At 61.5% G+C, this 12,723-nt stretch overlaps 1 protein-coding gene across 7 annotated transcripts in view; it reads right to left on the minus strand.

Annotated features, from left to right (window-relative positions):
• Positions 1 to 867: 867 nt before the first annotated feature.
• The window catches only part of BEGAIN (brain enriched guanylate kinase associated), a 50,811-nt gene continuing 38,955 nt past the window's right edge, over positions 868 to 12,723 (minus strand). For 4 of the 7 annotated variants that reach the window (XM_016926729.4, XM_016926733.4, XM_016926731.4 and 1 more), the window contains 5 exons: positions 10,189 to 10,350; positions 8,710 to 8,776; positions 7,568 to 7,675; positions 4,217 to 4,300; positions 868 to 3,036 (listed from right to left, as the gene is read on the minus strand). In XM_016926729.4, the coding sequence (XP_016782218.2) occupies positions 1,690 to 3,036; positions 4,217 to 4,300; positions 7,568 to 7,675; positions 8,710 to 8,776; positions 10,189 to 10,350 (1,768 nt within the window). In that variant the 3' untranslated portion in view covers positions 868 to 1,689. The remainder of the gene's footprint in view (positions 3,037 to 4,216; positions 4,301 to 7,567; positions 7,676 to 8,709; positions 8,777 to 10,188; positions 10,351 to 12,723) is intronic. The other 3 variants (XM_054666305.2, XM_063793875.1, XM_054666306.2) reach the window with 1 other exon arrangement.

Below are 12,723 nucleotides of genomic sequence, written 5' to 3' on the forward strand. Positions count from 1 at the left end.
CAGATGATGTGCAGTGTAGCAGGGAGAGCACAGCAACCACGGAGGGTGTGGGGAGGGGCGGCAGGGCCCGCTGCAGGCCTGGGATGGCACAGGGTGTGGGGAGGGGTGACAGGGACCGTTGCAGGCCTGGAGTGGCACAGGGCATGGTGGGGGGTGACAGGGCCACTGCAGGCCTGAGGTAGCACAGGTCTGGGAAACAAACCCGGAGGGAGAAAACAGAGAGAATGGGCAGAGAAATGTTTTTAAAAAAATAATAGTTGAGAATTTTTCAGAACTGGTGAAGTCCACCAATCCACAGATGTGACTCCCTGAGGATCCTCAGAAGGATTCCTAAGAAGGAACTCCACACCCAGACACACCTCAGGGAAACTGCAGAAAGCCAAAGTCAAAGAGAAAATCTTAAAGAGCCGGGGAAAAGAAAGCAATTTTTTTTTTTCTAACCAATGGAGTGGCTCCGGGACTGACAGCCAGTTCCCAATACCAACAGGAAGACAGAGCAGAGCGGCAGCATCCCGTGTGCCCGGGAAAAGGCCACCTGCCGACATTCCATCCGTGGCCCCAGTACATCTCAAGGAGCAGAAGCCAAGTCTGAGACACGAGGATTAGGGGCCAGGAAATCGGTGGGGCAGCGCGCAGGAGAATGAGATGAAAGAGCTGTTGTCTCCAGTGGGTTGGGAGAAGCAGGAGAATCCACACCCTAGATAGGAACTTGGATGGCGGGGTGGGGACGGGGTGTTATGGGGATGGGGTGTGAAGTGGGGTTAAGGGGCCCAACTTGGCTGCAGAGAGCAAGGCTGGGGAGGGACACCAGGGACCCCAGGTTCCCGAGACCAAAAGGCAGGAGGAGGAGAAACAGCCCAACTCAGATTCTTTCCACCGGTGTCTTTTATTAATGAATGCAAAATACAGTACTAACTGACAGGGCATGCATCAGAGACAACAAGAATGCAAGCTACAGAAACCAGGAATGGAGGGCCTCATCATGTCTGAGGTAGAGTAAGACGGTGTCGGGGGGCGGACCCGGGGGCGGAGATGAGCACCGGCCGCACTGGGGCATCATCCTGGCCCACCCGGGACTATGGGCCGTGGGAGGGCTCAGGGCGGTGTGGTGGCCACACTGCGAAGAATGGATTTTTAAAACACTTCATAGCCCCGGATTTGTTTCAGCTCCCTCTTCGTGGACACAACTTCAGGGTTCCCTTGTCACTGGCTTGCGGGGGTGGTCTCCCCACTTGCAGAGTCTGGTCTCCACAGGACACCGTCCTTCCCTTCCCTTCCAAGGGGCAGGCCCCACGCACCCTCGCCCAAAAAATAAAGGAGCTTTGTGTTGAAAACGCCAAGGCAGCCGTCCAGGGAGCTGGAGGCCAAGTGCGTTAAGAAAGACCCTTTTTCTCTATAAAAATAGTTTCGCTTTATAAAAGGGGGGATGCTCCTCTCACATGGGGGAAGGACGTGTGAAAAACGCTCTAAGTGGAGTTCCACGGGGCGGGGCTGGGTGGACACCGTGGTGTGGGGGACCCTCCTCTCAGGCCTACAGGGCTGGGGAGGAGAGGAGGTGCGGGGAGGAACAGACTCCTCCTTGTTGGCCGGGGCGGGGGAACAGCGGGGGCTGGGGAGAGGTGAGGCCGGCCCTTCTGGGGCACGTGGGCTGGCGGGGAGCGAACCACGGCCGGGCCTGCACGCAGGCGCTCAGTTGAGCAAGGTTCCGTAGAGCTGGGCCTTGGTGAGGCTGTCCTTGCGGCTCAGCCCCGAGCCACCAGTCCGCGGAAAGGCCTGCTGGGGGCTGAGGCGGGCGGCAGGATGCATTTCCGGGGAGGCCTCCATGGAGCTCGGCTCCAAGGAGTCCCTGGAACCCTGCTCGGGCTCAGGGCTGCTGGCGGTCCCACACAGCTGCACCCCGAGCCTGTCCCCGTCCCCCCCCTCGCTGGGTGCATAGCCAGGCAGTGGGTCAGCCGAGCGGCCGGGGCTGAGGCTCAGGTCTCCGCCCGCCCGCAGGAAGCAGGGCTCTCCCAGGTGGCCCTGGGAGAGGTCGTCCCCCTCGGAGAAGCTGTCGGCCTTGTAGCTGGCGTAGAGCGGGCTGGCGCGGCCGTCGGCCTTCTTGCCCGGGCTGCCCCCGGCCCCGCCGTAGTAGCGTTCAGAGAAGCTGCAGGGTGAGGCGCGGCCGGCAGCGCTCACGGGGTAGGAGTAGGCGCCGATGTCCTCCACGCTCAGGGGACGCCACTGGCCCCTCATGTCCTCCCCGGGGAGCCGGGCGGTCCCCGGCTTGGCCCGCAGGCTCCACAGGTTTGGGGGCATCAGGGCCTGCTGGGGACCCGGAGAGGCCGGGAAGCGGAAGGTCTCGGCCGGGTACGGTGACATGGTCCGCCCGAAGCCTGGGGCCACTTCGGCCTCCAGCGGGGCCGCCACCGCGGCCGTGGCCTTGGCAAAGCGAGGGCTGCCCTCGTAGGTGGTGGCGGGTGGCTTGCGGTCGAAGAGCTCGTCGCGGCTGTTCAGGTAGATGGCCTGCTGCGACGCGGTCAGCGTGCTGGCCTGCGCGTGCTCCTTCTCCTCCGACGTGGCGCTGAAGCTGGAGTAGGAGCTGGACGTGGGCAGTGAGCCCGCGTAGCTGGGGAAGGCCTCGTGCTGGAAGCCCGCCGGGAAGGCCGCCGCCTCGGCCTCCTCCTCCTCCTCGGCCGCGCTGTCAGTGGAGTTCTGGGCCCGCAGGAAGCCCACGTCGGTCACGGGCGCGTCCACGCTAGGCCGCCGGTCTCGCCGCCGCTCCTCCGGGCAGTAGAGGGCTGTGTCACTGCAGTAGATGTCTCCCTTGTAGGGGGGCCGCGGGCCTGGTTTCTCCACCCCGTCGCAGAAGGCCAGGTCGCGGGCGGAGGCATCGGACAGGCGGGAGGACAGGCTGGCGGGGTCCGGCTTCTCCAGCACCTTGGCAATGACGCAGGTGGGGACGCTGTCAGCGTAGGCCGGGTGGCAGAGCGGGGATGGCAGGCTGCAGCCGTGCTTCTCCATGTGCAGGCTCACGCGCTCCTGGAAATCCGAGGGCAGCTGGAACGGGTGCGAGGAGGGGGACGGCGGGTACAGGGTCACTGTTAGCATGACAGCCCAGCCCTGGCCCTGAAGCTGAGGACTGATGTTAGCCATGACCGACAGGCAGACAGACGAACGGGGGCCTCCCGGCTTCTCAAATCACACCAGGGGGAGCCTGGATCCAGGACGCTGTACTGAACAAGCTCCCAGGGGTGTGGGTGCTGTGACTGCCTGGGGATCCTGGGTCACCTCTCCCCATCCCACTCTGATTGGGCCCAGGAGAGCCCAGAAGCTGCAGTCGCCTGGAGAAGCCGGAACCCAGGTCTGATTCAGGCCCCACTCAAGGCTCCACCCCCCGCCACCCCCACCCCACCCATTTTGTGCCCAGCGAGGGGTTGACTTGCTCTCCCAGGCCCGTGGGTTCTGTGGGTTCTACTGGGGGCATGACCCACTCCCCAGCCCCCTAGTCATGCTGCTGGAGCGCTCCTGAAGAAGACAGACTCAGATGCAACAAAGATTGAGGGCCAGGGCTGAGAGCGCCTGGTGCCATGTGGGGGTGTCCCGCTACTGTTTGATCTATTTTGTGAGTGTCTCAGGCATGGCCCAGGACCAGGGGAAAGGAACACACAGGCCTGGCTGGGAGATTGCATGTGAGGGGAGGGTCGGGGGACGGGGTGTGCAGGGTGCGGCGACCATAGGCGGGCAGGGGTGGGCCTCTGGCCCATCTGCCCTTGGCATCAGACAGGCCTGGTTCTGGGTCCTGGCTCTGCTACCTGCCTGCCATGTGGCCTCAGCCACGCCCTCTTTCCTGAATGTTTTCTTTCTGAAATAGGCACTGCCGGTCATCGTGCCCAGCCACAGGCTCCTGCGAAGCTCCACAAAGGTCACTCTGCCGTGTCAGCGCTCAGTGGAAGCAAGGACCTGGAGCAGCCCCCCAAAGGAAACAGAGGGCAACCAGCAGCCGGGGTGGGCCAAAGGGACTCTGGTGAGGGCCAGGGGCTGCCCGGCTGCGTGAGGTGGGGTGCCTTTGGCGGCCCCTCCAATGTCATGACCCCACAGGAGCGAGGGGGACAGAGGAGGCTCAGGCTCAGCTGGCATCTTCCTCCTCAAAGATGGGAAATGGCTTTGGGGTAGCACTGGCACAAAAGGAGCCCGGTGGTCCCGGGGCGGGGCGGGCCTGGCTGCGGGGCCACGTTACCTCAGACACCTTGTGGACCCTGCCGTAGGTCTGGCTGCACTGCAGCAGCTGGGCCGCTAGATTGCAGTCCTTCCTATAGAGCTCCTAAAAGACAAGAGAAGGCGTTTGGCGCCACTCACCCCAGCCAAGGCCCCGCCGCCCTGACCAGCGCCGAGTGGCCAGCGGGGGCAGTGGTGTGCACAGGGCCTGCTGTGCGCTCAGCAGGACAAGGACCCACTGCTGGCTCTGGCCCTCTCTGGGCTCCACACTCTTGCCTGCAAAATGAGAGCCTCTTTCTGACCTGGGGCTGCCGGAGCATGGAGGGCCCTGCCGCTGCCCTAGCTGGTGCCCTTGAGCCCTGCCAAGATGGGAACCTCCCACAAGGTGGGGGGCAGTGGTAGAAGAAGGAGCCCCAATGGCCTTGAGCTCCCCCAGGCTCGTAGAGCAGGCCTGGTCTCCCTGTCCCTGTCCCTCAGGCTCCCGGCGTCCTTCCAAAGATGATGGGGTGGGAGTGCCAGGCAGGAATGGGAGGCAGGATGAACCCCCAGCACCTTCCACCCCGCACTTCAGACTTGCTGCTCACAACCCTCTTCCCAGAGTGTGGTTTGGAAGCAGTGTGGCTGCAGGGCTGGGCAGGGACTGGGCAGGTGTGTGACCCCAGGCCCAGGTGGGCGCTGGCTCAGCCTCCTGAGCTGAAAACAGATGCAAACAGTAGGACTCAAGGGGTGTGGCTTCGCCACTGAAAATCTCTGTTGCATGTGCCTGTGTTTGGGGCTTGCATTCCCGTCCCTCCGGGGTCCCCACTGCGAGGGCTCTGACAGCTAGCCCTGGGGTGGCCCGGAGGCCCAGTGACCCACCTGAGCTGCCCCATGGCTGCTCCTGGCAAGGGCTGGCCACAGTCCCAACCCAGCCAGCACCAGGCATCCTGCTGTCCAGGCAAGGCTGTCTCTGACACAGGCACCTTTCTGTCCCCCCACCACGGCCCTGGAGCCTCCCTCACTGAAGGCTGGTGCCCCCAACTTGGCCTACACGGTGGAGGGCGTCGGAGTCGCCAAACCCCTCTCAGTGCCTCCCTGGGCCTCCTAGGAACAGAACAGCACGGCTGCCTGAGAGCTGAGAACTGACCCCTTGTGTGACCCCAGTCGACCGGCTGCCCCTGGCACCAGGGGGCTGCAGGCACTGCCCAGCCAGCCCAGGTCTGCCACTGAGCCCCACCAGCCACAGCCAGGAGCGGCTGCCACTGGGAAGCTGGTGCCATGCCCATAGCCCCTGGGGCACCTGGCTGAGTACCCAAGCCCCTGGGCTGTCCATGTCTGAGGTGGCCAGCTCTGGGACGGCTGGGAGCCTTTCCTGAGCAGCCGCAGCTGCTGGCTCGGGGAGGAAATGCTCACGGGACACTCTGGCAGAGCGAACAGGTGGAGGCAAGCACTCTGGCCACCCAGGGCCCGGGGCTGCTGGAGTCGGAGTCCCGAGGTTGAGTTCTGGCTCCGTCTGCGAGACACCACCTGGGTCACCTGGGAAACCACTCAAGCTGGCCATGCCTTAGTTTCCTCATGTGCACCAACCCTGCAGAGAGGCCCCCAGGACTAGTGTCCACTTAGGTAAGGGGCCTGGCCTTGTCATGTTAAGAAGCACCTCCTGTCCCGAGCCCATGTCCTCCTGTCCTCCTGTTACAGCCACACTCCTTAGAAGGGTGGCCTGTGTCTGGAACCACCGCTCCACTCCACCACCGACCTCCAGTACCCCAAATCCCAATGCCTCTCCTTGGCCCTCTGACCTGGTCTCTCAGCAGCTGACAAGCCAGCCGGCCAGGGCATTGACTGCAGCCCCCTTCTCAAGTGGTTGTTGGGCCACCATACTTGCCTGGTGTCCCCCAGCCTACTGGCTACTCCCTCCCAGGCATCCTTGCTGGTCCCTACTCCGTCCTGGAGCCTCCCTGCTTCTCATCTGCATGCTGCCTCGGCAGTCTCCGCCGGCATGCCGGCCTTCACGCTCAACTCCAGACCCGGGCCTCCTGCTGCCCTGGTGACAGCTCCGCTCCAAGGGCTCCTGTGTATCTCCCACCCAGCTCCTGTCCCTCCCCAGCTGTCCCCAGCCAGGAAATGGCAGGCAACTCCTTTTGTTTGGGCTCTGAATCCTGTAGCTGGGTTGGACTCAGCTCTTCTAACAACCCACATCCTAAATCTTGGTTAGTCCTGTTGATTCTATTTTCAAAACACAACCAGAATCCCAGCCCTCTGCCCGGTTCCACCGTCATCTGAGCCACCATCATCTTTTGGACTATGGTCCTGGCCTCCTCCTGATCTTCCTGCTCCTGTCCTCGTCCCTACAGCCTGTTTCCAGCATGGCAGCCACGTGAGCCCTGGGAAGCTGCACATGCAATCACGTTGCTCCTCTGTTTTCAGAACCCTCCATGGCTCCCCACTGCACTCAGAATAAAGCCCAGGTTTCTGGGAGGAGCCTCTACAACATTGCCTCCTATGGTCTTTCTGACCTCAGACCCTGGCTCCCCCTCCCCCTGGGTGCTCCTTGGCCCCTTTGGGATCCTCCAAGTTAACCAGGTACAGCTGCACACCACGGTTGCTTCTGCCTGGAAGCAATGCTTCTCCCACGGATGTCTGCATGGCTGGCTCCTTCACTCCCTCAGGTCCTGGCGCAGCAGCCCCTTCCGGAAGCACCCTCTTGAAATCTGCAGGCCCTGCAGCTGGCGACTCCCTGGTACCGTTCTTCGCTTTCTGTTTCTCTATAGCATTTCACACTTCTAACATACCCCAGAGTTTGCCCCACTCAGATGTGAACTCCACGTGGCCAGAGGTGTTTTTTTTTTTTTTTGCCTGTGTTGTTCACACCGTCATCTTCGAGCCTAGTAGGGTCTGGCAAGGTAGAAGTTAATTCGTGAATGCAGAGGCAGCTGTCCAGGGTCTGTGGAAGGCAACTGGGCCCATCTCACAGGGTCCCTGAAATTAGGCCCCATGGGCAGCCACACGGCTGTGATGCGACACTGGGACTGGCCAAGGGCAGGAGTCCTGAGTGGCCATGACCCCGCCTTGGGATCAGGAAGCCTTGCCTTGAATGGGATAATATGGCCCCGCATCCCCTAGCTCAAGTCCTTACAGCAGAGGGTCTGTTTAAGGACACCCTTGGCGTCCTCAGTGAGACAGCCCCATCTTTCCCCAACTGCACCAGGTCCTTCTCAAAGCCCTGACCAGCCTGTCCATCCACCTGTACCCTGCACCAGCCCCTTGAGGCTGGGGCCGAAGCAGCTGAGCTCAGGACCCTTCAGAGTCAGAATGTGACTCCCAGTGCATCCTGGGAAGCCCTCGCCTGGGCCCACCGGCAGTCTTCCATGGGCCAAGTGTGCGCGGCACTCACGTTGTCCTCCGACAGCTTGTCGATGGTCACCTTGGCTTCTAGCAGGTGGCTGTTGAGGGCAACAATCTCGTGGCTCAGCGCACGCTTCTCCTCCTCATAGTGCTGGCCCTGGGGGTGGGACAGTGGGAGGAGGAGGCCCGTGGTTGGCTCCTGGCGGGCCAACCCAGTCGCTCGATTGCACCCCCTGGTTTGTCCCTTGTAGCCATGAGTGACAAGACACTTAGAGGGCCAAGGGTGTGGGGTTTATGAGCACAGACAGACCCTGGTTCAATTCCTGGGTCCAACACTGCCAAGCCACACAGCCTTGGGGACGTCACTGCCTCTGAGCCTCAGTTTCTCATGTGCAACACAGAGGTGACAGTGTCCTGCCTCAGGAGCTGGGAGTGGGGACGGAGGACAGATGACTTGTGCCTGGCATAGAGCCCAGCCCACCTCACTGGACAGATTGGGAAACTGAGGCTCAGGAAAGGGCCGGTGTCCAGGCACCCAGGCAGAGCCAGGCCCAGCCCCCAGGCCTGCCACCCCCCGTCTCTGACAGCACCACAAAGGTGGGCAGGTTGTTGCTTTCAAAACCAAAATGAGCTGGTCACCAAAGTAGAAAGAAAGGAAACCTCTTCATCCTAGTGAGGGAGTGGCACCAGAAACCCACACCCTGCCCCTCTTGGACATGTCCCAGCAGTGTGTTCACAGAGAAAATGGCGACCCCACTGAGGTCATCTGCAGGTGGTGTGAGGGTCCCCACAGAGGGGTCCCCATGGGAGGCGGAGCTGGGGCTCAAACCTGCCTCTGGCTCACCCAGGGCCTGAATTCGGGCCTCCCTATCCTCCTGGGCCCAGGTCCTTGGACTGGCAGGCTGAGCTGGGGGGCCCGTTCCCAGTGTATGTCCTCCGTCCACAGCCCCTCTTACACACCCCCAGGCTGGAGTGCTTGCACCCGCCACTCAGGCAGCACAGGGCAGCCCTGGACCCAAGTACTTCCTTAGCCTGAGAGCACACCCCCTGCTCCACATGTTCCGTGGAGAAAGGGGTGGGACCAGCAAGACCTGTGTCCCAGCTCCTGAGTGGCCCAGGGGTGTCAGCTGGGTGGCTCCCCCCGGGAAGGAGGTGTGGGGTGGGGGAGTGGGCGCTGCGTGGCGGCCTCACCATGCGGTACAGCTTGTCCTCCAGCTCCTGGTTGATCCTCTGCAGTGCCATGTAGTTGCTCTGAATCCTGGTGCAGGAGGCGAGGGGATCACTGCCATGCAAGGCCTGTCCCTCCCACGACCCTTATGGCCACACAGCCTGCTGAGCAGGGTGGGGCTGAATTTGGACCTCCTGAGCTCACCCCACCAGCTTCACCCTGGTGGAATGTGTGCCCCTCTGCACACAGCAGAAAACATCCCATTAAAGCAAACTTTTGTAGAAGCCTTTCCTAGGCCAGGGCCCAGGACTGTATTTCCCCCTCCACCCCGGGACCCCCTGAAGATGGGAAGGGAAGGCTTGTTATTCACAAGAGACTCTGTCCCATCCACACGCGGAGCCAGTTTACTCACATTTGACCCACAATTCTTACAAACCTGTTATGGGGTTGACAGTTCAAATGCAAATGAGCAGGGAAGAAACTTAACACTAACTATGTGATGGGCCCCAGGGTGAGGCTGGAGACATCACAGTGAACAAGACCCGGTTCTGCCGGGTAGGAGGAGTGGAGCTGAGTGTCAGGTGGGAATCAGGTGCTTGGAGATTCCATTGCTGGTGGGAGGGGGCTTGGGGATGGTGTCCAGCCTCAGACAACCTATGTGTCGTGTTATGGCCCCTGTCTTGCCAATAGGGAAACTGAGGTGAAACTTTAATTACTTAAAGCAGTAACTGGCAGGGCCCAGATTTTAACTGAGGTCTGACTGCACTGCCCAAGCTTGGTTTCCACATGAATGGAGGGTGACATTCAAAACACTCAGGAGGTGGGGCTGTTCGGAGAGGGACAAACCCTCTCCCTATGGCAAGTCCTCCCTACGGGCAACACCAGCCGATTCTCTACAAATACCTAAAACAAATCAAGCCAACAGCAAAGGTTGCATGCTTCTTGCGTTTTCTGTTTAAGAAGATGAGAAAGTGCATATTACATTTCAGAAAAACATCCATTTTAAATGTGCACAAGAAAACTGCTTTTAGAAAAGTTTGGTGTTTGAGGGAGTCCAGCACAACTGGATCGACACTTCATTAGCCCGTACGCGCTCAAGGGAATGGTCCCTAAACTGGTTCATCTCCGGGCTAGACACAGCTTTTCCCATCAGGACCCAGGGGACCATGGCTGGGCCCCGGGTGGAGCAGTCTGGGTCTGGAGATCTGCTGGGTTCAAATCCTGGCTCAGCTGCTCCAAAGTGTGACTTTGGAGGAAGAGCTTCCCCTACCAGAACCTCTGGACTCCCTATCTGAGTGGGGTCAACAGCCAGGGTGAGAGGGGAGCACCGCGTGCGGCTTTCCGGGCTTCGGGCCCTGCCCCGCCCCGGCCCTCGCCCCGCCCCGGCCCTCGCCCCGCCCCGGCCCTCGCCCCGCCCCGGCCCTCGCCCCGCCCCGGCCCTCGCCCCGCCCCGGCCCTCGCCCCGGCCCTCGCCCCGCCCCGGCCCTCGCCCCGCCCCTCACCTGCGCAGCTTCTCCGTGACCTTCTCCAGTTCCTCCTGCGCGCGCCGCAGCTCGATCTCCAGGTAGTGGCGCGTGGAGTCGAACTCGGTCTCGAGCTTCTCGAGCTTGTGTGTGGTGTAGGACAGCCGCTTGCGCAGCTCGCCCTTCTGCTCCTGCAGCGCGCTGCAACGACATGGCGGCGGCGGGCCGGGCCGCGGCGCTGAGCGGGGGAAACTAAGGCCCGCAGGCCAGCCGGGGCGTGCCGCACTAACACGCGAGTACCTGCGCGCGCGCGCGCACACACACACACACTCACACACACACACACACACTCACACACAGCCTCCCGGGCGTCACTGAAGACCACGGCGCCCCAGAGTCAGGGACTCTGACCCTGAGCCAGTCTGGCCTGGGCGGTTCCTCAGACTCCACCAGTGTCCCTCTCACAGGTAAATCCCAGGTGGTGGCTGGAGGAGTCTTTGACCCCAGAACCTGGCCAGTGTGTTGGGGGCGGTTTAAAGGACCCAGGTACAAAGAGCACCCATCAGCACCCAGGCTATCACAGAGCTGGCCCTGGGTGGCACAGGTGACTGGGGCCCTCACTCCTGCTCCTCCACAGTGCTAGGTTGGGATGGCTGAGGCCCAGAGTCAGCAGTGCCACGCCCAAGACCAGACCTGCTTTCCCCAAAATGGCTGTGTGGCCCTGGGACCCTGGGTCACTTCTCTGGGCCAGAGAGATGTTTGGTGGCAATGGCCCATGCCCAGGCAGTGTCTGCCACCATGGCCAGTGAGGCTGCATGCAGCACGGGAAACCTGGCAAGGTCCCGGCCTGCTCAAGTTCCCCTTCCTCCAGGAAGCCTTCCAGAAACCCAGACAATTCTTGAGGCTCTATTTTCTTCCCCCAGAATGGGGTCTCCTGGAGGGTAGGACCCCAGGATGCAGAGCCCCACATGCTCAGGAAACAGAGACCCACTATGACCCACTCTTCCGAGCCACCTGCCAACAATTCACCTGAACTAAAGCTGTGCAAAGGCAGGAGGGTAGTGTGGGGGCCTCCAACAGGGATGGCTCGGAGCTCCCCAAGGCAGGGGCTGCACTTCCGGTTGTCTGGGTCAGAGTGGGTCAGCAGCCAGCAGTTCTTTCCTTGCAATGGGTGCACAGCCCAGGGGCTATCTGGGACCAACATCTTTTGGATTGTGTTGCTGTGAGATGGGGACGGGACAGGCAGAAGTCCCGGGTGTCATGCAGGAAACTTGAGGTGTGGGAGAGGGCCTGGAACCCTGACTCTGCCCAGATGTGCTGTGGGACCTTGGGCAAGAGCCCGCGTTCTTGTGATATTCCCGACCCAAACCCAAGCGAGGGGAGTAGAGGGCAGGCAGGAGGCTCCCAGTCCCCCTGGGGCCACCACTGTCCCCCAGCCCCGAGCAGAGGCATCTTCTGTCTGGGCCCTGTGAGTAAACCGCATGTGGCACTGCGGGCACACACCCAGCAAGCCTCCAGGAAGCACTCTTGGATTCCTGCCCAGGGCTATATTTTTAAAAACAAATAAAAATAAAGCGTCGCTTATGTTTTTGAGAACCTCAGAGAAGGGCAGGGCGGGTCTTCCCAAGAGTCAGTCACCACAAGAGGAAGTAGAGTAACAAGCAACGAGGGAAGCCCTGAGGCAAAGTGCCACAGCTGCCCACGTGGGTCTGCCTCTGGGAGCGCTCTCTGGGACAGTGCTCAGGCCTCCTTCCACCTCCTCCAGGCAGCCTTCCGTGGCTGCCCCACTTCTAGCACTCTATAGCTACAGGTCCCAGGCTGCTTCCCAGCACAGACCTGTCCTCCCCAGGGAGGTGGTGAACTTCCTGGGGACTCCTATGCCATCCTGGGCTCCTAGGGCAGGCACAATGGGCTGCGCAGCAGCCCCTGAAGTCGACTGTTCCCTGCAGGGGCTCCTGGTGTACCCACAGCCCTCGGGAAGAGGTTGAGGGCGTCGTCCATCCACCCACGTGGCCACCTCAGCCCCAAGTCCTCACCCCTTCTCCAGCCACACCCCAGGCCTCACTGACCAGCCTTAGGTCCGTGCTATTCTGAGACCTGCACCCCCAGCTCACTGTGCCCCCTCACCCAGCCCTGCCCCTTCTGGGCACCCTGAGGTCCCTACCCTCACCTCTCAGAGCAAGCAACCTGTCTGAGACCTCACAGCCAGGGGTAAGACAAACCCTGCCCCTGCCCCGGGAGCCTGCGGTCCAGAGGGGAGGCAGACAATGAGCTAGGCAGGGATTCTCCACGGGGCAGGTGTGGGAGGGGAGGATGAAGGGGCTATGGGGTGGGCTCGGGGCAGACATCTCACAAGTCAGGCAGCTTCACAGAGCCTCAGTTTACCCCTGGCCTTTGGATGGCCTTCCAGATACAGCAGTCAACTCCCTGTTCCACCAGTCCTTAAATACTGCTCCCCCTCCCCAAGTCCTTCACACCCAACCACCTGCTACACCCAACCAATCTTTGGGCTAGCAGTGCCCCCAGCCCCTGACTCTCGCACCCCTCTCTGCCTCAGTGTCCGCTTGCTGCAGG

This window comes from Pan troglodytes, chromosome 15, assembly GCF_028858775.2.
Source record: "Pan troglodytes isolate AG18354 chromosome 15, NHGRI_mPanTro3-v2.0_pri, whole genome shotgun sequence".
In the NCBI taxonomy this organism is placed as follows: domain Eukaryota; kingdom Metazoa; phylum Chordata; class Mammalia; order Primates; family Hominidae; genus Pan; species Pan troglodytes.